Source organism: Globicephala melas, chromosome 6 (assembly GCF_963455315.2).
Source record: "Globicephala melas chromosome 6, mGloMel1.2, whole genome shotgun sequence".
NCBI lineage: Eukaryota > Metazoa > Chordata > Mammalia > Artiodactyla > Delphinidae > Globicephala > Globicephala melas.
The window spans coordinates 42606564-42631738 of NC_083319.1; the positions used below are offsets into that span (position 1 = coordinate 42606564).

At 36.6% G+C, this 25175-nt stretch overlaps 1 protein-coding gene across 1 annotated transcript in view; it reads left to right on the top strand.

Moving 5' to 3' along the window:
• Positions 1-25175, top strand: part of GNAQ (G protein subunit alpha q) — a 290054-nt gene that overhangs the window by 209952 nt on the left and 54927 nt on the right. Inside the window, exons 4-5 of the mRNA XM_030876968.3 lie at positions 7185-7313; positions 10004-10133. Of these exons, the coding sequence (XP_030732828.1) occupies positions 7185-7313; positions 10004-10133 (259 nt within the window). The remainder of the gene's footprint in view (positions 1-7184; positions 7314-10003; positions 10134-25175) is intronic.

The window sequence follows — 25175 nt, forward strand, 5'->3', positions numbered from 1 at the left end:
TCTCTTCTGTTGTTTTGTTGTTGTTTGTTGTTGTTGTTTAATATTTTAATTTTATTGGAGTGTAGTTGATTTACAGTGTTGGGTTAGTTTCAGGTGCACAGCAAAGTGATTCAGTTATACATATATTCTGTTTTAGATTCTTTTCTCATGTGGGTTATCACAGAACATTGAGTAGAGTTCCCTGTACTATACAGTAGGTCCTTCTTGGTTATCTATCTTATATATGGTAGTGTGTGTACGTTCATCCCAAGCTCCTGATTTATCCCTCCCCCCTGTTGTTGTTTTGTTTTTGCTCTTAATTACAAGGTTAATTTGTTTTTTGGGCAACAGACTTGGGAATCTTTTGCTCTGACCCAAGCCTGGCCGTGGCCCTGGCCCTGGAGTCTGTCTGACACACACATAGGTGCCCCGCTCCTTCCCCACTTGACACGAGTGGTCTCTTTACCGTAGACATTCAGATCAACTATCCATATATAAGATACTGAAACTGTTTACTAGATGCAGTGATATAGGATCTTTTTACGAGCTATTTAATTTACTTTCAAAAAATCTGATTTTCTGGGTTGGTTTAGTTTATTGGCAAAGGACAATTTAAATGCATGATCTCTTCTGTTTTATCCCACAGAATATTCTCCCTGAGTAGCTTTCATAAACTGTGAGATTGTAGCCCCCCTGCTACCACTAGGTGATCGTGTTTTAAACCTGGAATTTTGTACTGAAAACAAATAGTTTCTTATGAACAAATTCTCTGTAGTAAATGCTGCACCCCCTTGAACTCCGATCGTGGTGTACCAGGTGTTAAAGAGGAAAAAGGAAAGTTGATTTGCCCTCCACAGAGCGAGCTCTTAAGGAGATGAAAGTGTTTGTATAATGAGCAATCAGAAATCTCGTGCAGCTAACCCACCTAACCAGGTTACCAGCCAGGCTCATCTGAGCAGTGGGATCTACCAGAGGAGGGAGGGACTTAGTTGGGTCTTGGCATCAAAACCTGTACTTGACTCTCCCCTCAGGACAGCAGTTTTGCAGAACTGTTACTTTCACTTTTTTTTTTTTTTTTAAGTTCACTTTGACAATTTCTTTTATTTTTTTCCTTTGGATCCTTGTGGTCACGTAGAAACTACACAGTAACTATAAGTTTCTAGTTTCTCCTTAGCTTCCACTGCTTTTGACAGTGTCAAATAAGATCTCAGGCATGATCTAGCTTTCACATCCCCCAAGACTTTTCCTCTTACACGGTCTTCTTAATTTTTTTAATGAAGTCGACCTAGTTTTTCTAACCTTCTTTTCAATAATAAAAACTGTGAAATTCTACCCAGAGTCATTTTCTGTGCCAGAACTTCATCTTAATATCTGACTTTAACTGCAGCTCTCTTATATTGATGAATACAGCCTCTAGATGAGAGGCTGTTACACAGGAGTTGAAGAACCCCAGCATACACCCCATAGTGTGTTACATTAAATGCTCCAAGGTGCTGTATTCAGTTATCTATCTATGTTTGGTTGGATTTAGAACAAATTACAGAGATTTCTTTTTCCACTTATCACCCACGGGTGCTTTCCACCCTTTTGGTATAATTGCTAAGGCTTGTATGCCTAATGCATGTATTAATTTTTTTTAACCCCGGCTGTAATATGATACTGTTTACTTGCTGAGTCATCTCTAAATTTTATTCATGTTTCCTTCATTAAGAAAAAAGCAAACCCACTTGAATTTCTAATTTCTATGTTATTCTTGGCTTAGATTTCAATTACCTTTCCAGTCATAGGTAGTAGGACTTTTTCTTTTTACTTCTAAAAAGATCTAAGAAAATAAGTTCTCATTACATGTCAGATTGGAGCATAAATTAAATGTGAAGGTCAACTCAAATCTGTTGCTGACAAACTGCTGTCAAAAACTAAGGAACAATTGAAATCTCTTTTTAAAACATTCAAAAGAGAAATGCCATATTTAGTTTGATTAGAGCATATTGTTTTAGTGACATTCAAGCTTATCGCATATATTTTTAATCATTTAAAGTAATGGATTATACCCCTTTTCTGAAGTTCTTATTTTTTCTGCAGCCAGATGTGATACTGAAGTTAAATGTATAAAGACTTTAGCAGTTACGAGGTGTAATTATAAACGAATGGGCATGATTTCCTTGTCTTTCTTATAAATCAGTCATGCTAGAGAAGGATGTTTTGTGGATAATCACCAAGGATTAGAGACAGTTCAAACAAGTTCCCAGAACATGGCTCTTTCCAAAATATACAAGCATTCATGCTTTCCCTAATAAACTCCCCTGTTTCTCCTCTTCATATAACCCCCTTTTTTCCTACAAGTTGGTAAACTCATTGCAGGCAGGGATCATATCCTGGGAATTCTCATTTCCTTAGCACCTACCAGAATGTCATGATCAAGATGGTTGTTGAATTTCAGATGACCCTGCATTTTTTTCATGGTAGGAAAGGAATTATGGAAATTTTACTAGTCTTTTTGTCGTCTTGCATTTCACTGAAAACCATCAGAAACCTGTTTCTTCCATTAAAGATACTGTGTCACAATCGTTTGTTAGTAAGGGACCACTCCCTCTGTTTGCCCTGGATTAGAGGGAATTCCAAGGCCTGAAAGCTTGATACTGACAGTCATAAAATGGATGTACAAATTATATCATTTTGAGGCCAGGACCTAAAGAAGAGCAGGAAGCGCATCTACTAAATGAAATTAAGTGGATACTGCCTTTCCTTTCTGCGTTGTCTTTATATTCGTCAGAGGCATTTGAATTCAGAATTTAGGTCTTACATAATGCAGGCCAGTCATAGCCCGGAGAAGTAGTTATGTAAAGATGGGTATCTAACAACCCCCACACTCCGTTGTTTTCTCCTAGAAGGTGTAACCTGCCTCTCTAACCACTACAATGTTTTCCATAAAATAGTTTTAATTTGGGCCCCATGTTAAGCATCTGCTGTGTTCCAGGCCCTTGGTTGAGTGTCGGTGACCAGCCTTGGACAAAGGGAGTCATGGTCCTTGACCCCATGGAGTGTGAGAACCCTAACTGGGCAAATGTCTGTGGGAAAATGTTGAGGTTTTTGGGGGTTTTTTAGTCAATTATGAAGTTATCAATTATTGAATGTCTCAAAGCAATGACAAGTCATTAAATTCCCTTGAGTGGATTGGAGTAAGATGAGTTTGACTACACCCATTTTCAAGCACAATCTTAAATAAGTCTTCACTCCTAGACAGTTAAATAAGTCCTGTGTGTACCATGGAGCTCTCTCTCTCTGACATCAGGAGAGGGCTACTGCCAGCCACTTGTTATACATACAGTGCCTTGGAAATGTACCTTGTGCCTGTCACCATAGCACCACACTGAGAGTGACCTCAGCAGCCACTCAGAATCATTCCTACAAAACAAATTATAACTATAATTAACTTTCTGAATTTACTTTGCAATATAAATTGTTCAGACCTCAGTGTTTTTTAGTTAAAGGTTAAATGAATGGAGTAATCCAACATGAACCCATCCGCCCTCCATATTCCACCAGCGTTTTTTCCCCCAAATATGAGGTGCTTCAGTGGAAAGTACAATTCAGTTAAGAGATTATTCCATCATTACCTCTTCTCAGAATATGACAAGAATCAACAAATAAGGATATGCTAGTCTCATCATGCTAGAACTCCATTTCTAAGGCAGTAGAGTGGCTTTTTTCCCTAAGCAAATGTGAAATGCAGAAAGTGCTGTGAGTCCCTCCAAGTCCTGAAGCCCAGAGTGAGGGGGACACGTGGGGTTGGTGCTTGCGCAGGCAGAAGCTCTCCACACTGGCCTCTCTTTGGCAGTGAAAGATGCTAGTCTAGGTGGCCTGCACGTTTTACTTGTTTCTCAAATTATCTGCAACAGGTCTTCAGTTTTGGGTAGCTTTTGAGCCGCCCAGACCTTCCTGTAGGAGAAAATAGGTTGTGTGTCTTTTGTTTGATTGGGGGGGTTTGTTGTTGTTCTGTTTTGTTTTTCTAGTCTTGTCTTGGGGTGTTCTAGGTTTGGTTTGGTTTGGTTCAGGTTCTAGATAATGTATGTTTCAACTAGCAGACCTTGATAACAGTTCTTTTCCTTTTTTTTTCTTTTGTTAAATTAGATCAGTTTAACTTTTTTACTCCAAGTGAAGTGGGCCTTTCTCTCCACCATCCACCTAAAACAAAACAACAAGAATGTCAAGCAAGAAGTGCAGTTCACTTTCCAGTAAATTGTAAATGTATGAGGATCTTTAATGGTCATTTCCTTGCCTTGAAATATGTTGAAACTTGGGCAGTGAACAGACAGAACAGAGCCTAGCAAGCAGCAAGTGCCCAGTATAGGTTAATTGTTACGTTGCCGTTGTTACTCTCTGAACTATGCTTACATTGAAAAGGAGCAAAAGAAAGATGCAGGGGGGAAATATTATTGCACGTATGAATGCTTCAGATATTCAGCTAATGTCTCAGTAGTGCCCGGCGTTCACAGAGAGAAACCACTGACAGTATTTTTAGGACAGCCTCTAAACTCGTATCAGTGGCTTTCAGTCGCAGGTGTATATCCTGATTCTGTGTTACTCCATCGTGTTTTTCCCAGAGCTCGGTTCACCCTTCTGAATTGGAGAGATACTAGCAAGTTTCTCACGTGCAGTGTGACAGGGACTCTCTCACTTCATGTGCTGGTTCTTTAAATTTTCCTGTGCAAGGACACATGTTTAAAAATGAAGTGGCAACGAGTAGTCTGTTGAGTTCATCTTCAAGAAAGAGATCAAGAAACAGAAAGCCACGATTTCTCTTCCCACAAGAACACAGTAGCACCTTGTGTCCAAGACTTAGCCACCTTCTGTTCTGACCTCTGGATTGGGTGAAGTGAGTAGAAATGGTTTACTGGGCAGCCTATTTAAAAACAAGCTTGCCAATGTGAATTGGAAGTTCTCTGATTCCTCTGAATTAAATTTTTGTATATAGTAGTTAAATAAATGATGATCTTGCAGATTTCAAAATGTACATTCATTTCGATTTTTTCAAATCAAGGAGCTCATAAATCAAAAAACTCCATCTATACAGAGTACCCAGTTGAGTTTGCATTTATGGAGTCATGAGCTGGTTTATCTGTAGGATGAGATACAGGCCAACACCCAGAACATGGGCTTGTTAACCCCATCAGGCACCTCCCAGACAGTGCCAGGATATTCACTAAAATTTGGAGTCCAGTCCTTTTTTACATTTCCTTCCTGCCTCTCAAGCCCATATTCTCCCAGCCTCTCCCTCTTTTTGTCCCCCAACCACTCTTACAATAATTAAAGATACCGGGCTGGTTTCTATCAGCCAGTAGAGAGCTAATTGCCAGCTAAAGAATCATTGATGTGTTTGGGACAAGGCCACTAGAATACTAATTATAGTTGCTTTGTATTAGGAATTTCCAGACTAATATTGTACTTTTTTGTCTTAAAGAATTGATACAGCTCCAAAAAGGCAGTAATTTATTTCTTTGTTAAAGTCGGACGTAGCTCTACTCTTTTATGATCCCATGAATCTTAGAGACTTAAATTTTTTTCAATACTCAGTTTCAAATTTAACAGTATCATTGATATGGAAACCCCACTAGTAAGAAGGATATTTAAATAATGCTAAAATTAAATCTCAGCATGGGAAATCATCCATCCATTCAGCAAATAATCGTTAAGTACTATTTGCCAGGCACTCTTTTAGGTACTAAGGCAGGAATAGCAGGGCGAGACAGTCTTTATCCTGGGTAAGTCATGTCACCTGAGTGTTTGTGCTCTTGCTGAGTTACGCTCCACACCAGACATTCCCTGTTACGTGTCTCAGAACTCACTGTCTCTTGTTTGTGGGCATATGGGGGTTGAAGATCTAATCTCTTCCAAGTCTATAATGGTTCTACCTTTTCTTTAAATCTTATTCACACTTTAGTTACTTTCTGTATATACTTTGCAGTTGTGTGTTTTGAAATCATATCTGTGCTGCATCCCTTCCAGGGATGGAGGGAACATAGTGACTCTTTGAAAGCATGAGGATGCCATGCAGAACAGTCATTTTTACCTGTTTGTCATCAGTTATATCAAATTATGTCATTCTTAAAGTTGTAAATTATTTTTGCAATTTGAGAGGATGGAAAGTGAATGGAATATAACACTTTTGAAATGATAAAATTATACTGATGGAGAACATATGTGTGGTTGCCAGGGGTTAGGATTGGGATGGGTAGCACACAGAAGTTTCTTTTTGCTAACAGAACAATTCTGTATCCTGATTGCAGTGGTGATTGCACGAATCTCTACATGTAATAAAATTTCATAGACGTATACACCCCCAAAAATGTGTGTGTGTGTAAAAATTGGTGAAATCCAAGTAAGGTCTGTAGTTTAGTTAATAGTATTGATCAGTGTCAAATTCCTGGTTTTGATAATATTCTATGATCACATAAGATGTTATTATTGGGGGAAATTAGGTGAAGGGCACAGGGGAATTCTCTGTAATATTTTTGCAGCTTCTTGTGAGTCTATAATTATTTCACAATAAAAAGCTTTTTTTTAATGGAAAAGTGTCATATAAGCAGATAAATGTAAAGTTTAGGTGTGATGAGTCTATACACTGGGAATATCTGGCCTTCGATATTGTTGCCTCAGTAACTAGAAATCTCGTGGCTTCACATTAATTGTGAATGACTTAGGCTTTGGACAGAGTTTAGGACATGGTATACTGCTGTCTTATAAGGGAAAAGGCTCTGATGTTCTGTAAAAAGGCAAAACAATTCATCCTGACCTTATGTGTAGCTCTGTTATCTGTTTGTTTATACAAATAACATTTGTATAAATAATTCAAAAACTATTTGCTTGAAACTCTTGCTTACCCACCAGACCTGCTAAACAAGTAGAGGGTAGGAGACTCATTTAATTCTTTTCTTCTCCCCCTTTACGTTCTGTCAGGGTTCTATTTGACAGTAAGAGAAGAAAAGAGAAATACTGTGAACCAGGTCATCCATAGATGGACAGCCTTGCTCTGACTAACAGAAGGTTGACTGTATCTTTCACTTCCCAAGCTCCTCTACCACTTTCTGATACTTTTCTTCCTTCTCTCCACTTCTGTCTTAGGATTCATTGTTGTCCTTCCTTTTCCATCAGCAGGTCTGGTGTGATGGTGTCACTGACGTTCTCATGTGTCTTCCTTCCTCCAGCTATCTTAATGACTTGGACCGCGTTGCCGACCCTGCCTACCTGCCTACGCAACAAGATGTGCTCAGAGTTCGAGTCCCCACCACAGGGATCATCGAGTACCCCTTTGACTTGCAAAGTGTCATTTTCAGGTAGTACCTGAGTCCGTAAAATCCACTTGCCGGCTCTGCTGCCTTGATCACATTTTGTGAACTCTGTGAATATTGAAACCATGTGTAGACTTTAAAACAGTATCACCTTTATAACAATTATTATCATTGGAGACACAAATGAAATAATGTGTCCCTGAAAGAGGAAGCAGAGGAAAGGTGTATGGACAGGTTTCTTATTTCAGAAAATAAGATAAATAAGATAAATCACTGAGAAATCAGTGAATAGTTTGCTGATGGTTAAAAGTTACTCAAACATTGGTCCAGACTAAAACTGGTTGGGAATCATTTTACCTATGAGGTCAATGTTTGTACATTGTACAAACTGTATTTTTACATGTAAAACATGTACATGTAAAAACTGTATTTTTACATTTGTATAAAGATATAAATTATAACCCTATTAATAGCAGAAATTACAGGTTGTCAGAAGCTTTCATGTTGATTCCTCCAGGTCCTCTGGTACCAAGGTAGAATTTTTCAGTAGCAATAAGAATGCGGGCTGTTTTGTACTCCTAAAATGAGTTGCCTGAAAAATTTTAAAATACATGGTTTTGGAAATGGATTGATTAACCTAGTCTAAATTTACATAGGAAAATAGAATGAAAGTTTATTACTTTCTCCCTTACTGCTGCCATTCTTTCTGGGTAATACTTCAGCTGAAGTGGTCTAATTTTTTTTAAGATGAGAAAAAATAAACAAGACTGATGTACTTTCATTTAATCTCTTATTACACAGTCACTCAGACGTACTTTTAGTTAGAATACAAACCACATGGTACATGGAGAAATGAGGCCATATGAATATGTCTTTGTGTGCAGAGAGTTGAGTTCCTTGGGAGAGCCATCCATTTAAGACAACTACGTACAGTACAGGGTTGTGAAGTGGAAATGAATGTAACTCCTGTGATGTAACTCTGCCATGTGACCCTGATGGGCAGGCCCGCCATCATTCCCTGCAAAGCACTGTGTGTTTCATTCTGATCAATCTCCGCACCTGTGGTTACATCTGGCTGCCTTACGCTACTCTAATGGACATAGCCATAAAGAGGGTGACACTTTGGAAATAATTTCTGAGCCTCGTTTTTTTCATCATTAAAATGGTTACATTAGATGATCACCAAGGCTCCCAATGCTGGTAGCTCCAGCATTCTGGATTAAGTTTTGAGTTCATTGCGTTTAGAGATCTTTAACTTGAGACACCAAATTTCCTTCTGCTTATAACCATGTTAGAATATTTTCAGAAAACATAGAGCATTCCATGGAGATTTTCATCTCCTTTTTGCTTTATGATTACTGAAATCTGAAACCAGGTTACTGTTACATCTTGGGATTTTCCCTACATTTTGGGCACTAGCTTTTAAAGGACATTCTTTGGCACTTCAGTAAAAGTAATGACTTAGGAGAATAATCTCTTGCTACCATCAAAAACATCTTATAGGGTTTAGCATGACAGGATTTCATGGAATGAGGATTTTATATAAATGAGCATATTATTGACTTGACATCAGAGAAGAGCTAGCATTTTAATATTTCTAAAGACCTAAGACTTCTAGTTTTGAAAATGTCTGTAGTTCATAGGTCTCCCTGGATCCATTGTTTTGCCCCTCAGATATGTTTCATAGGAAACTTTTCAAAGCAGTCACTGGAAGATTCTTGATTTCTTAGTTTAGGTTTGATCCTTAGAGGCAGGAAAATACCAGGAACAACTGCAGTTTTCAACAAACACTTAAAGAGCCCTACTCTCAAACTCTTATACCTAAAACTCCCATTTTCTGAAAATATTTTATCTTGTAAACATTGTGCACATTTTAGTCAAGTTATGGATTCAGCAATTTGAAGAAACTTGGATTCATTACCAAGTTCTGCTAGATATTTTCTGTATACACTAGCACTCAAATTAATTGATGCCAGTGTTGATTCCTGAGCACAGAATTGATGTGTAAAAACAAGTCCTCGGTATAGTTCAAATGGTGGCCTCTTATAGCATCTTGATGTTTTTATACATACCACTTCTAGCAGTTTAGCAAGTTGACTTGTGCATAAGGCTAATTGCACCATGTTACCCAACATGATTGGACTGTCCCAAATCATAGTCAATACTGGAAAGAAAAAACAGCCCCAAAAGCTTACCTTCCTGATGAAGATCAGTGAGGTTTTGTTTGCAGTTAGTTGAAGCATTACACACCCATGTTGAAATACGTAGCATCTTACATCTTTTAAATGCATTTGTAGTCATTCCTGGTAGCTTCCTTGAGAAATACATGAGGATCTTCATTCTCATTTTATAGGAAAAGAAACCGAAGTCAGTATTTGCCATTAGAGCTGAACACAAATAAAACGCGTTTTGTTTCTGACTCTTCTGTGCTTGATTAAATAAAACAGACTTTTTCCTTGGCTTGGCACAGGGTTTTTTTTTTTTTTTTTTTTACAAAATTATAATTTTTATGTATATCAGGTAACTTTCTAATTACTGCAATGAGTTATTACCCAGAATGTCTTGACTTTGATTGTTAGGTAACAGAAAATTAGTAGATGTTCAATAAGTGTTAATTGGATTGGTTTTGATGACCATTCTCTTTAGAGAGTAGGGTTCCTAAGTTTGTAAGTAAAGCTATATTTATATTGATATTTTTTTATGTGCTATTAATATGAATATTATTAACCTTGCAGAATGGTCGATGTAGGGGGCCAAAGGTCAGAGAGAAGAAAATGGATACACTGCTTTGAAAATGTCACCTCTATCATGTTTCTAGTAGCGCTTAGTGAATACGATCAAGTTCTCGTCGAGTCAGACAATGAGGTGAGTGCTCTGTGGACGGATAAATGATAGGGTATGGGGTAAACTGACTTCATTGCTTTCTTAACTACTGATTTGGAAATTTTTTAAATAACCCTGTGGTACCACGTGGTATACTCAGAACAGGAAGAAGTTTGAGCAGGTTTGTGTGTTCAGGTCTAATTGGACCCTATGTGATACTTTTAACACTACGCGGAGGCTCTGAAAATGGAAATAACAAGGAAATCCCTAGGCTAATCGTCGCATTATTTTATAGCCTTCTTCCTACAGGATGGAGTTGGGAGTGTTGGAGTGAGTCAGCCTGTTTTGTTCTGTTTTCATTTTGTTTAAATTGTTGTTCGTATGAGGGATGGGTCCCAAAGAGTACTCAAAACCTCTCTTGGCAAATGTGAATGACTTTGCAGCTGGGCTCTAAATCAGTTTGTTCTGGAGCCAAGAAGTGTCCTAGTGATGTGGCCTTTCTGCTCTTACAGAATTCTATAGGCTCCTGCATAACTTTGTCTCTACTAAGCACTGGGTGATTGACAAAGCATCCTTGATATGCCTGTCTGGAGAACTGATTCAGTGTTGTCATCTCCTCCCTATTGCATGAAATTCTAACAAGTATAAATATGGATTTTTAGGACGATAAAGGCTCCATGGTGAGTCAGAGTTGATTGTGGAGGATAATTAAGGGGCACAGAAAACCGTGACTTTGATCTGGAGTTCGGTGTGTCTTGGGACAATGGAGAAGACACCATCGTTATACTGTTAGAGGCAGAGTTTGCAGACTGACATGCCAATAGTAGATATTAAATTTCCTCCTAATAGGGTAGAAAATAAAGAGAAGGAAGTGAGTATCCCCAATAGCTGATTAAAATAAGATCTGGCATATTAAAATGTACTTCTAATTTTGTACAGTTGTTTTGGTACATAAGAATTCTGGCTTCTTTGGTCCTTTTAAATATTTTATTTTTCTGCAGGTGTTAATATCTCTTAAAATACATATCAAGTCCTACATAGCATTTTTTTTGTACGTAGGGTTGATGAAGAGTTATGAACCAATATCCCATATAGAGCTGAGTTACCTATTCATGCATTTCAAATGTTTCCTGGGTTACAAGTATATGGGCTTTTGAACCAATCAAAGAAGTTCTTTTTGTTGTTGTTCATGTATATCTTGCTATTTAAGGGACTTCTTTTTAACAATGAGGTTTATCAGCCATTTGCCCTCTGTAGCCGTCATGCAAAGTGCCTGAAAAGCGTGCTAAGATATGTGAGAATCAGTTATCACACTTTGAGTTAAGCAGTTACCATCAGAATTTGAGCTATGACATCTCTATATGTATTTTTATTTTTATATCTGTTAGTTGTTCCATAATCTTTGGGTATAGTATTTTAAACATACTACATATCTTGGAAGCATATGACAACATTTTTTATTTCTTTGAATGTTGAATCAAGACAAAAAATATTTTGAGCACTCATCTACTATGTGCTGGATACCAGGGTATCTAAAGAGATACAGAAATGGAAAAAAAAAATCAACATTGTCGTAAACGACCTCATAAAAGAGGGATGCTTTTGTCAAAATAGAGAGTCCGAGAGAAGGAAGGCCTTAGTTATAAAGGTCATCATTTCTTTTCTTTAGTTTGCTGTCCAGTGAAATAAAATTTAAGACATTTTCAACTGCACAGAAGATGTAAGACGCATGCATAATTTTATTTCTTATGTCACTGTTTACACATAGCTAGAGGAAAACAAGTGTTTATCAATACACATTTTATGTGAGATAAATGCATCCTGTTTATAAAGAAATATATTTTGTGATTTAATGCTAATCAGTTTACCACTTTAAAATTTGCAACTCATCAGCTAATTCTAGCACATAAAGCCAGTTAAAGTTTCCACAGAATGAAAGTTTCCACAGTAACTCGCCATTCAATGTATAAGCAGTACACACATCTAAAAATACATCAGTTTCTTTGATTCCTGTGGTGATGCCTTATGCTACAAATTAAAACAACTCTGTTATTGTTCATTAGGACTCTCTAACCACTTGTGAATATTTTTAAAGCCTACCTTGTAATTTTATGGTGTTCTTTTCAGATATCAGGCAGATATCACTCAAGCCTGATGGTAGTATTGGAGATGATCTTAAACATAATAAGAAAAAAATACTGCTCATTAATTTCTTCATCCATGGTAGCCATAGTCATCACTGTTGGTAATTAGGAAACACTGTCAAAAGTATTTTTTAATGTCAGGATGTAGTCCATTATTCTTTTTCCTTTTCCTGTTATAGTAATATATGAAAATGTCATTGCCTCTCTACTTTCTTAAATCATTAAAAAAAACTCAGAACTATAGAATTGTACTTTCCCCACATTTTCAGGATTTGGTGAGACACAGCTGGAATAGACTCCTAAAACATTTTGTTCTTGGTTTTGAAATCTGATGTTCATAACTTTAATCCAAAGCAGACTTTGTTGTACTTCCCTTGATATATATTCGTGAGAAAAACCTGGAAATGGATACTGACAATCTCCCTTTTATCTTGGGGAACTGTGGAAAATACATTGCAGACCACAAGCAAAAGCAGCTAAGGGAAGTATTTTATTTTAGATTATTGCTTTGGCTTTTATTATGTATTAATCCTGAAAATTTTTATGTAGATGTGCTTTTGTCTGTCTAGATTCTCAGCCTCCCAAGAGTTTGGGGAATGAATTTCTTTCTTTCTTTTTTTTCCTCCAAAGAAGGAAATATGTTATCAGGTAGTGGGTGAGCATAATCAGGGTTGTAGAGCTGTGTTGATTTACATATTCCTTCAGTGCTGTCTTGGTTTCCCTTTGATAGCACACCAGAACGGAGCCAGTTACTCTGCTGTAATTCTTTCACGCGTACATTATTTCAGTACCCCTGAGAGCCAGAGCACACAATAAGGCATTCACATAACATGTTTCAGCTCATCAGTGTGTATCCAGATTCTGTCTTTTTTAGTCCTTGTTTTTTGTGGTTCTCTGTTACATGAGTATCTGAGCACTAATACAAACTTGTTTCTCATATAGTGACTCAGGGACTGTCTTACAGACCAAGCTTTTTATAGAATCCCAAAGACTTAGGCCCCTTTTCTCCGATGCTTCCTTTTTGAATGTATGCTTCTAACTTACCTTAATTCTTTTGAAATGGTCACAACCAATTAGGTGTTAGTTTTATTAAAATATCGAGATAGTTCCCTGTACCCCAGGTCCTCCTTTGAACCAGGATGGATTCCCATAAACATTTATCCTTCAAATCTGATTCTTGGAGTTGCTCAATTGATTTAAAAAAGAATAGTAAAAGGAGAGAGTAGACATTTATAATACCTTAGCGCTTTATGCCTATTCAAAACTTGCTTAAACCATTACTTATTTGAATCTCACCAGCTGACCTCCCGTGAAGTGAGAAGATCAGGTTTGCTGAGGATACAAGAATGGAGAGATTAAGGCCCATGGCCCAGGTCACTCAGGGCCCCCATTCCTCCCCTTCTAGACCAGCTTTCTTTCCCCTGCTTCACAGTGTCTTCCAGAAGATAGGGATAAACTGAGAGGAAAAGCAAGAGGAACTGTTAAAGGTGGCCAAGAACATAGAGGTAGAATGAAAATCCTGACCCTGCAGGAGTTCAACCCCTCTTCTCCACCTCTAACCTCTTGTTATACTCACATGAGACCAGCCAGAGATCCTTTACCAGCAATTAAACTAGATTAAAACAAATAATCTAAAATATGCATTTCCTTCAGATATTTCTCCTCTACTAAGTTTTAAAATGAAGCCATTTTGAAGTTATTCAGCTGCAAGCAGAGTCTGAACATTTTCTTTAAAAGTGTGAAACATGTACTTTGTTCTGCTCTAAAAACTTCAAGTGAAGTTTGGGAATTTTTTCTCCAGATAAAATTCAGCTCTAGGGGGAGGAAACTGACTAAAAATTGAGGAGAAGAAATTTGAACTCCAAAAGAGCGAGCTTAGGTTAAGATATCCGGTCTCAGTGGGATTGGTTCTAGCCCTCCTTTATCGACTCTTAGTCAAATTATGAAATCAGAAGCTACATCTTGCCCCTCAGTCTTTAGTATACGACTCAGAGTCATGGCCTGATTAACAAGAAGATTCCTGAAAGGCGCCCTACTTTTTTTTTTATTTAACCCCTTTCCCATTTCCTCATTCCTTTGTTCATTTTCAGCCACTGTTTCTTTTCTAAACTCCTTTCCACACCCTTTTCATTAGCTGGCATTTCTGTTTGCTCATTATTTTACTCCTCCTTAATTGCTTTGTTCTCAATGCTTGAAGGAAGCCAGAAGGAGGTATTCTGATCACCATTTATGAGTCTGAACCAGAGACCTGCACTTAGTGCTGGTAAGCGTGTGGGGAAGCAGACACACAGGGACACCTTTTGTGTGAATGTATATTGGAAATCTTTTAAAGACTATATGGAACCCATATTAGTGTAATCTATGCAATAGTTTTTTTCTTTGAAGATGAATTATATGAAAAAGATTGCAAAGTAGTATATTTGGTATAATCTGATTTCTGTAATCACAACAAATTACATATATACACTTACTATAGGGAAGGTTATTAGCACACCCACCCACCCCCCCCAAAAAAAAAAAAAAAAAAAAGAAAACGGAAGATTTTCTACCAGGACCAAAGTGTAAAGCGTGATGGTCATTGTTGCTAGGTGATGGCATTACAAATACGTGAAATGATAATTTTTTTAAGTAAAATGAAGTAAGACTTCAGGCTGGAACTTTAGCTCTGCTGTTTACCAACTTTGTCCATTTTTCTTTTGAATTTTCCATCTTTTTTTTTTTTACTGATTTGTGGGAGTTCCTTACACTCTTGGATGTAAACCTTTTGTCATGTGTACTGCAAACATCTTCTTCCACTTTGTAGCTTGCCATTTATTCTCTTAATGGTGCCTTTTGATCTATAGAAGTTTTAAATTTTAATATAATAGAAATCTATCAGATTTTTCCTTTATATTATATGCCTCCGTGTGTGTGTGTGTGTGTGTGTGTACATAATCACATACACACAGTAGGATAAAATAAATCACCTGAAAAATCTGGATGAAAGGACAGTAAGGATTGGAGAGTGAGATGAAGAATTAAAATACAAATCAGGTACCTTTCCTGGTGGTAGTCCATAGATTTAGTCAAGCGTCTCTTAGCAACCAATAAAAGGAAGTAACCATGGTCTGTTACAAGATCCACTGTGTCTATATAAAAAGAAAAAGTTAGCTTCTCCTGGTACTGGGCCATCCAAGTGACTATTCCCTCAACCTTGTACAGAGATGCTGCAGGAGGTAATAAGTTATATCCATGATGGTTCCCCTCCAGGAAGCCAAATATCAGAATCACGAGGCCTGTTTCTTAAGCTTCCTTCAGTGTAAGTTGGTGCCGTAGTATCAAAGTCTGTGATGGGCCAGCGACATGGGGTCTAAACCCACAGCTTGATGTAAGAATAAAACTGAGAATAGCTAGGGAAGTGCACTTTGTTTACCTTTGTTTTTATTTCAGTGATACAGGAGACTATAAAATTATAGAGAACTTGAAATTTTTGACATATTTGCTTTAAATCTTTATTCTCACAGAAATAAAATGGTATAGATACAATAAAAGTCCTTGTGTAAACTTCCCTGATTCCTTTCTCTCCCTCCCCAGAAGAAGCCACTGGTCTCAAGTTAACATTTATCATTCCTAAGCATATTTTTTCATGTTTTTACTATATATATATATATATATATGTGTGTGTGTTGATAAGGAATATGTAATATTGGATTTTAAATAGTATGCATGATTATAAATTTTATTATTGTAAAATGATTTTATTTTGCATTTTGTCCTTTTTTTTAATTCAACATTGTTTTAGAGATTTTTTTCATGTTGCAGCACATGGCTCTAATTCATTTATTTAGATCACCGTCTCATTCCATTGTGTGACTATGCCCTACCATGTTTCATCTCAGCCAGGCAGGTTGTTTGTAATATGGATCACCTTTTCCTACCCTTGCCTGTTCTCTCCCTCACCCCAATCCCCAGTGGAGTTGTCTCTTTTTTCAGTCGATACATACGCAGTTTTCAGTAGTCTGGTTATTACTGTTTGCTGGTTATACATATAGAACTTATTAGTGTATGGTTTGTCTTTTCACTTTATCTTATAGAACAGTTTTCATCTTAATGTGGTCAGCTCACTCATTGCCTTTATTGGTTGTATTATTGTATTTTCTTCAGGAATTAATTTTATTCCATAGAATATGAAGATCCATCCCATATTTTCTATTAAAACTTACAAGGTTTTTGCTTTTCCTAGGTTTTTTATACACCTGTAATTGATCTCTGTGTGTGATAGGAAGTAAAGATTTAATATATTCTTTTCATATTTCTGTTCAGTTGATCCAATACCATGTATTGAATAATAAATCCGTCATCCATCTCCACTGCTGTTTTCTTACCTTTTTAATTATGAAAGATACATGAAAAGTACACAGATACAAAAAACGTGCAGAGCATTGGTTTATCACAAAGCATCTGTGCGTCCAAAACCCCTGTCAAGAAATAGACCATTGTAAGACCACTGAAGCCCTGTTAGTGCCCCTCCCCCAGCAGGTAACCACAGTTCTGTAAGGTAATCACTTCTTTGCTTCTCTCTTTAGTTTTAATGCTTAACTATGCATTCCTGAACACTATGGTTTTTACTAGTGTTTAACTGTTACACAAAGGGAATCAAATAGTGTGTTTTTTGACCTTTAAAAGCAGTATGCTATTTATATAAACCTTGGTGTCTGGCTTCTTTTGCTCAGTGTTATGTTTGTAAGGTATATATATTTTACATAACTCATTCGTTTACATTGCCATATAGTATTCTGTTGCCTAAAAATACCACAATTTGTTTATCCATTTTACTAAGTATAGACTTTTCACGTATTTCCAGTATGGGAATATTACAAATAACATTTCCGTGAATATTCATGTAAAGGTCCCTCGATGTACCTGGTTTTACATTTCTGTTGGCTATATACCTAGGAGTAGAATTGCGGGCATATAGGGAATACATATCTTCAACTTTAATAGATAAGGTGAAAGTATTTTCCAAAGGGAATGAACCAATTTACAGTCCTGCCAGCCATGTCAGAAAGTTCCTGTCACTTCCCATCTTTGCCAACCCTTGGTATTGTCAGTCTTTTTCATGTTAGCCCTTTTGGTGGCTAGAGAGCTGAGCTGCAGGTGCCTGTTTCCTTGGGCATACCCTCACTCCCAGTGCATAGCCTAGGACAAAGCAGTTGTGGTTCACTGGAGCCTCATCCCCTCAGGTCTCTCAGCTGCCATCTCCAGAATCAGCAAATACCTCCATGGGAAAGTGGCCCCAAAGCCTGGGCTCACTTCTCCAGACTTGTCCTTCCCCAAATTCTGACCTGGTATTTCTTCACTACTGTTTAGCACTCCAAGGACTTTAAGCAGATGTATTTTTTTATTTTGTTAGCTCATCTGGTAGTCCTTCTTCCCATCAATATTAATGACACTTGAGATGTGAGTCAAGTTTTATTACACACATGGGTCTTTTCTCTGGGCCCTCTATTTGACTGATGTATTTACTACTCCTGTAGCAATATAAAAGTTATCAGATCAACAGTTTAGATATCTAGAGTATCAAGTCTACCTACCTTGTTGCTCTTCAGAATTTTCTTGGCTATTCTTGGTTTTTTAGTCTTTCATTTGAATTTTAAGATCAGCCTATCAAATACCAAAACACAAATTTGATTGGAATTTTAATCAATGTATAGGTAAATTTGAGGTTGGTTTCTCAACTTTACAGTATTGAATGTTACCATCCATGAATGTCACCATTTATTGTTTAGAACATTGCTTTTGTCATTGAAGTGGTCAATTTTTATAAATGTTCCACATCACTTAAAATTGTGATTTCAAATTTTGGGGTGCAAGGTTCTAGCATTATGTCTATTAAAACCACCCCGTGTCCTCTTCCCCAAGGGTACTATTTTGACTTCTAACACCGTAGATTAATTTTGCGTATTTTGAACTTCATATAAATGAAAGTAAATGAATTCTTTTGTGTTACCTTCTTGTGTTCAGAATAAGTTTATTAGATAAATCCATGTTGTGTAGCTTTAGTTTTTCATTTTTATTACTTTATATTATTCAATTAAATGAATATACCACAATTCATTTTTCCATCCTATTTTTGATGGACATCTGAGTGGTTTTCTCTTTGGGACTCTTATGAATAATGCTGATATGAATATTCTTTTCATGTTTTTTGCCTTATATGTGCCTGATTTTCTCCTGACTAGAGTTCACAGGGAATGTATATGTTCAACTGTACTAGATACTGCCTATATTCATTTTCTAGGGCTGCTGTAACAGATCACCATAAATTTGGTGGGTTACGACCACAGACATTTATTGGCTCGTAATTCTGGAGGTTAGAAGTCCAAGGTATCAGCAGGGCTGAAATCCCTCTGAAGGCTATAGCGGGGAGGATCCCTTCTTTTTCTCATCCAGCTTCTGGTGACTGTGGGCATTCCTTCTGGTTACATAGCTCCAGTCTCTGTCTTCACATGGCCTTCTTGTCTGTGTCTTTGTCTTCTCCGCTGTCTCTTAAAAGGACTCCTGTCATTGGATGTAGGGCCCAGTAGATAATCCAGAATGATCTCATCTAAAAATCCTTAACTTAATTACATCTGCAAAGACTTTTTCCAAATAAGTTTGCATTCACAGGTTCTAGGGGTTATGGCATGGACATACCTTTTGAGGGGTTCACCATTCAACCCACTACACTACCAGTTTGAACTTTGAAAACAGTTTACACTTCCACCAACAGTACATGTGTGTTCCTGTTGACCAATATCCTTGCTAACAAAGATATGGTCAGCTTTTCAATTTTAATCATTATAATGGGTGTGTAGTAGCATCTCACTGTGGTGTCAATTTGCATTTCCCTGATTATAATGAGACTGAGTTCTTTATGTATTTCTTTACCATTGGGTGTCCTCTTTTTGAAGTGCCTATTTGATTCTATTGCCAGTTTTCTATTGATCTGACTTTTTGGAAAAACATTATTAACATAGAGTCCTTTTTTTTTTTTTTTAAAGAAATCAGTTTGTGTTTTTTTTGAATTTTTTATTTATTTTTGGATGCGTTGAGTCTTCGTTGCTGTGAGCGGGGGCTACTCTTCATTGCGGTGCTCCGGCTTCTCATTGCAGTGGCTTCTCTTGTTGCGGAGCACGGGCTCTAGGCGCACGGGCTTAGTAGCTGTGGCTCAGAGGCTCTAGAGCGCAGGCTCAGTAGTTGTGGAGCACGGGCTTAGTTGCCCCACGGCACGTGAGATCTTCCCGGACCAGGGCTTGAACCCGTGTCCCCTGCGTTGGCAGGTGGATTCTTAACCACTATGCCACCAGGGAAGTCCCCATAGAGTCCTTTTTATATTCTTGATTCAAGCTCTTTTTATGTTATCTATATTGCAAATAACTTCTGCTACTCTGTGACTTGCTTTTTACTGCCTTAAATGGTGCGTTTTGGTGTGGCTCAGTTTATTGGTCTTTTAAACTTTGTCCTTTACATGTCCTCCTTAAGGAATTTTTCCTCCCAATTGTAGTGCATAAGCATTTGTATTTTGGAAATGGACATTTTAACGTGACATTTGCTATAAATTTTTTGGTTTTGAATTGTTACTTGCGTAGTTCCACCTTTATTTTGTTTACTCTAAATGCATTTAAAAATTAAATGCTAATATTAACACCAGCATTTTAACATTATAAACATAAATAATTAACCACTAGCATGTGATTTTTCTTTGATACTGAAATCACTTGGAGAGCAACTACCCATTTATGTAATTTGGGAACGTTGGAAAATTTTTAAATATTTAAATTTAATTTAAATTAAACTTTTATTTTAAGGTATATATTTCTTTTAGATAAATAGAGTAAAAATATACCTGTAAAGTAAAAATTGCATACATTGGCAGAGTCATTTGGTATATGATCTACAATCCTGTGTTATAAAAATATTTTGTATACAGAAATGAATCCCTGAAAAAAACGAAAAAAATGTCCTCTCACTTTTGGGGGTGAAAAAAATAAAGCCATCTGAAAAACAGTGTGTAGGGGTTTTTTTTCCCCTCACTGACTGAGGTGTTTTTTTGTTTGTCTGTTTTTTTTTGTTTTCATTTAATATCCCACTTTGGTTGTAAACTTGTCTATATTTTAAATTCCACACTTATATTTTGAGACTTCATTATTATGTACATTATAAGTTTGAAGTTTTTGCATATTCCTGTTGAATTATTCTTTTTGTCATCAAGATTTTTTTCTTACGTCAGAAATGTTCTTTGCTGAAATAAAGCAGTTATGCAAGAAGCAAACCAGAAGTGCTAGTGTCCTGCTTTTCAGTCTGGGTGAGTCCACAGACGAGGCTCAGTGTTTTCATAAGAGATGGGGACTGCGCAGTAGGAAGTCAGTTGGTAGCAGCAAACTGGGTGAGGGCAGCAGGGTGAGGGCAGCAGTGGACAGACTATACACACTTGCAGGAGACTTGCTGAACGGGTGACTCACTTGGGAAGGAAAGAGTATTTCAGAAGCGGAGTCCAGCCATACAGGAAGTAGAAAAGATTCAATTGAAAAATAGTAGAAGAGATTAAACAGCCTATTGAGATTTAATTCATAAAATATCGAATTCACCCTCTTAAAGTGTGCACATCAATGGATTTTAGTATATTCACTGAATTGGACAAAATCACTACTATCTAATTGGGTTTTTTTTTTTTGATTTGTTAGTTTTTTATTCTTTTTCAAATTCCTTTCACTTTTAGATTGTTACATAATATTGAGCAGAGTTCCCTGTGCTATACAGTAGGTCCTTGTTGGTTATCCATTTTAAATATAGCAGTGTGTACATGTCAGTTCCAAACTCCCTAACTATATATATATCTGGAGAAAAACATGGTTCAAAAGGATACATGCACACCAGTGTTCACTGCAGCACTGTTTACAATAGCCAAGACATGGAAGCAACCTAAATGTCCATCAACAAAGGAATGGATAAAGAAGATGTGGTACATATATACAATGGAATATTACTCAGCCATCAAAAAGAATGAAATAATGCCATTTGCAGCAACATGGATGGACCTAGAGATTGTCATACTGAGTGAAGTAAGTCAGAAGTATGATATCACTTATATGCGGAATCTAAAAAAAAAATAATACAAATGAACTTATTTACAAAACAGAAACAGACTCACAGACTTAGAGAACAAACTTATTGTTACCAGGGGGGAACGGTGGGGGGAAGGGATATTTAGGAAGTCTAATTGTTTTTTATATATAAAGAGACTTAATTTTTTTAGAGCAGTTTTAGGTTCACAGCAAAATTGAGCAAAAAGTACAGCAATTTCCCCCATGCGTGTGTAGCTTCTCCCATTATCATCATCCTAACAAGGGGTTTGTTACATCTGGTACATTTGTTACAATCAGTGAACCTACATTGACACTTATCACTCAAAGTCCATAGTTTAAGGTTCACTTTTTCCGTTGTGTAGTGTATGGATTTTGAAAAATGTATAATGACATGTATTCACCATTGTGGTATCATGGGTTTTACGTTTTCCAAATGTCCTACGTTGGAATTATACAGAATGTAGACTTTTCATATTGGCTTCTTTCACTTATTAACATGCATTTAAGACTCCTCCATGTCCTTTTATGTCTTGATAGCTCATTTCCTTTTAGTGCTGAGTAATACTCCATTGTCCGGATGTACCGCAGTGTATTATTCTGTTCACCTACAGTAGGATATCTTGGTTGCTTCCAAGTTTTGGCAATTATGAATAAGGCTGCTGTCAACATCCATGTCCAGGTTTTTGTGTGTACATAAGTTATCCACTCCTTTCGACAAATACCAGCAAGTGCAATTGCTAGATCATATGATAAGGGGGTGTTAAGTTTTGTAAAAAACTACCAAACTGGCTTCCAAAGTGGCTGTACCATTTTTGCACTCCCACCAGCACTGAATGAAAACTGTTGCTGCACATCCTCCCCAGCATTTGGTGTTGTCAGTGTTCCAGATTTGGGCCATTTTAATTGGTATGTAGAGATACTTCTTTATTTTAATTTGCATTTCCCTAATGACATATGATATGGAGCATCTTTTCATATGCTTAGTTGTCATCTGCATATCTTCTTTGGTGAGCTGTTCAGGTATCCATTTTTTCATCTGGTTGTTAGTTTTCTTACTGTTGTATTTTAAGAGGTTTTTGTATATTTTGGATAACAGTTTTTATCAGTTACATCTTTTGCAAATATTTTCTCCCAGTCTGTAGCTTGTCTTCTCATTCTTTTGACATTGTCTTTTGCAGAGTAGTCTTTAATCTTAATGTAGTCTAGTTGATCAGTTATTTCTTTCATGGATTGTGTATTTGGTGTTATAGCTAAAGCATCATTGCCATACCAAGGTCATCTAGATTTTCATCCTAGATTTTCATAGTTTTGCATTTTACATTCAGGTCTGTGATCCATTTTTTAGTTCATTTTTGTGAAAGATCTGTGTTTAGAGTCTTTTCTTTTTTTAATATATGGATATCCAGTTGTTCCAGCAACATTTGTTGTAAAGACTGTCTTTTCTCCATTTTATTGCCTTTGCTCTTTTATCAAAGATCAGTTGACTGTAATTATGTGGGTCTATTTCTGGGTTCTCTATTTGTTCTTTCGCCAATACCGTCTTGATATGACAGCTTTATAGGTAAGTTTTGAAGTCAAATAGTATCAGTCCTCCAACTTTATTCTTCTTCTTCGGTATTGCGTTGTCTATTCTGGGTCTTTTGCCTTTCCATACAAACTTTAGAATCGGTTTGTTGATATCAGTTTGTTGTGATTTTGATTGGGATTGTGTTGAATCTGTAGATCAAGTGAGGAAAAACTGACATCTTGATATTATTGAATCTTCCTATTTGGGAACATGAAATAGCTCCGCATTTATTTAGTTCTTTGATTTCTTTCATCAGAGTTTTGTAGTTCTCTTCATCTAGATCTTGTACATATTTTGTTAGATTTACACCTATGCATTTCATTTTTTTCCTCCTAATGTAAATGATACTGTGTTTTTAATTTCAAATTCCATTTGTTCATTACTGGTATATAGGCAAGTGACCTTGTATGCTGTACTAACCTTGTATGCTGCATTAACCTTGTGTGCTGCAACCAGCCTGTAGTCACTTCTTAGTTCCAGGATTTTTGTCATCACTTCTCTCAGACTTTCTATATAAATGATCATGTCATCTGTGAACAAACAAAAGTTTTATTTCTTCCCAAATTATATACTTTTTATTTCCCTTTCTTATTTTATTGCATTAGGTTGGACTTCCACTACAGTACTGAAAAGTGGTGGTGGGAGGGAACATTCCTGCTTTGTTCCTAGTCTTAGCCAGAAAGCTTCTAGTTTCTCATGAGGTTAGCTGTAAGGGGTTTTTTTAGGTGTTCTCTATCAAGTCAAGGAAGTTCCCCGTTGTTTCCAGTTTTGCTGAGAATTTTTATGGTGAATGGGTGTTGGATTTTTGTCAAATGCTTTTTCTGCATCAATCGATAGGATCATGTGACTTTTCTTTTTTTGCCCATTGATGTGATGGATGTCATTCATTGATTTTCAGATACTGAACTATCCTTTCATACCTGGAATAAATCCCCTTGGACATGGTGTGTGCAATTGTTATACATTGTTGCGTTTGATTTGCTCATGTTTGTTGAGGATATTTGTATCTAAGTTCCTGAGAGATAATGGTCCATAGTTTTCCTTTCTTGTAATATCTTTGTCTGCTTTTGATATTTGGGTACTGCTGTCTCATAGAATAAGTTAGGAAGTTTTTCCTCTGTTTCTGTCTTCTGGAAGAGATTATAGATAATTGGCATAATGTCTTCCTTAACTGTTTGGTAGAATTCGCTAATGAATCCATCTGGGCCTTTTGTTTCCTGATTTGGAAGGTTATTAATTGTTGATTCAATGTATTTATTAGATATAGGCCTATTCAAGATTGTGTATTTCTTCTTGTATAAGTTTTGGCAGATTGTATCTTTCAAGGAATTGATCCATATCATGAAGATTATCAGATTTGTGGGAATCATAGTGTATTCCTTTATTATCCTTGTAATGTCCATGGGGTCTGTAATAATGTCCCTTCTTTCATTTTTGATATTAGTAATTTGTATCTTCTCTTTTTTTCTCAGTTAGTCTGGCTATAATATTATTTCCTTTTGTCTACTTAAAATGGATTTGATTTCCTCTTCTTTTTCTAGCTTCCTAAGGTGGAAGCATAGATGACTGATCTTTCTTCTGTCTGATACCTTATATGATCTTTCCTCTTTTCTATCATATGCACTCAATGCTATAAATTTCCCTCTAAGCACTATATTCTCTGCATCCCACAAAGTTTGATAATTTTTAATTTTCATTTAGTTCAAAATATTTTAAAATTTATCTTAAAATTTCTTTTTTCCCCTTTAGTGTGTTTTTTAATCTCTACATATTTTGGGATTTTCCAGCTCTCTTTCTGTTATTGATTTCTGGTCTAATTCCATTGTGGTCTGAGAGCATACATGGTGTCATGTCCTAAATGTATCAAGGTATGTTTTATGACCCAAAATGTGGTCTATCTTGTGAATGTTCCATGTGAGCTTGAGAAGGATTTCTGTTGTGTTTCTGTTTTTGGATGAAGTAGGCGATAGGTGTTAGTAATATCCAGTGGATTGATGGTGCTGTTGAGTAACTATGTCCTTACTGATTTTTTGCCTGCTGGATCTGTCCATTTGTGATAGAAGGATGTTGAAGTTTACAAATATAATAGTGGATTTATCTCTTTTTCCTTGCAGTTATATCAGTTTTCACCTCACATATTGTGACACTATTTTTAGGTGCATGTACATTAAGTATTGTTATGTCTTCTTGGAGAATTAAGCCCTTTATCTTTATGTGATGTCCTTCTTTATTCCTCGTAACTCTCCTTGCTGTGAAGTCTGCTCTG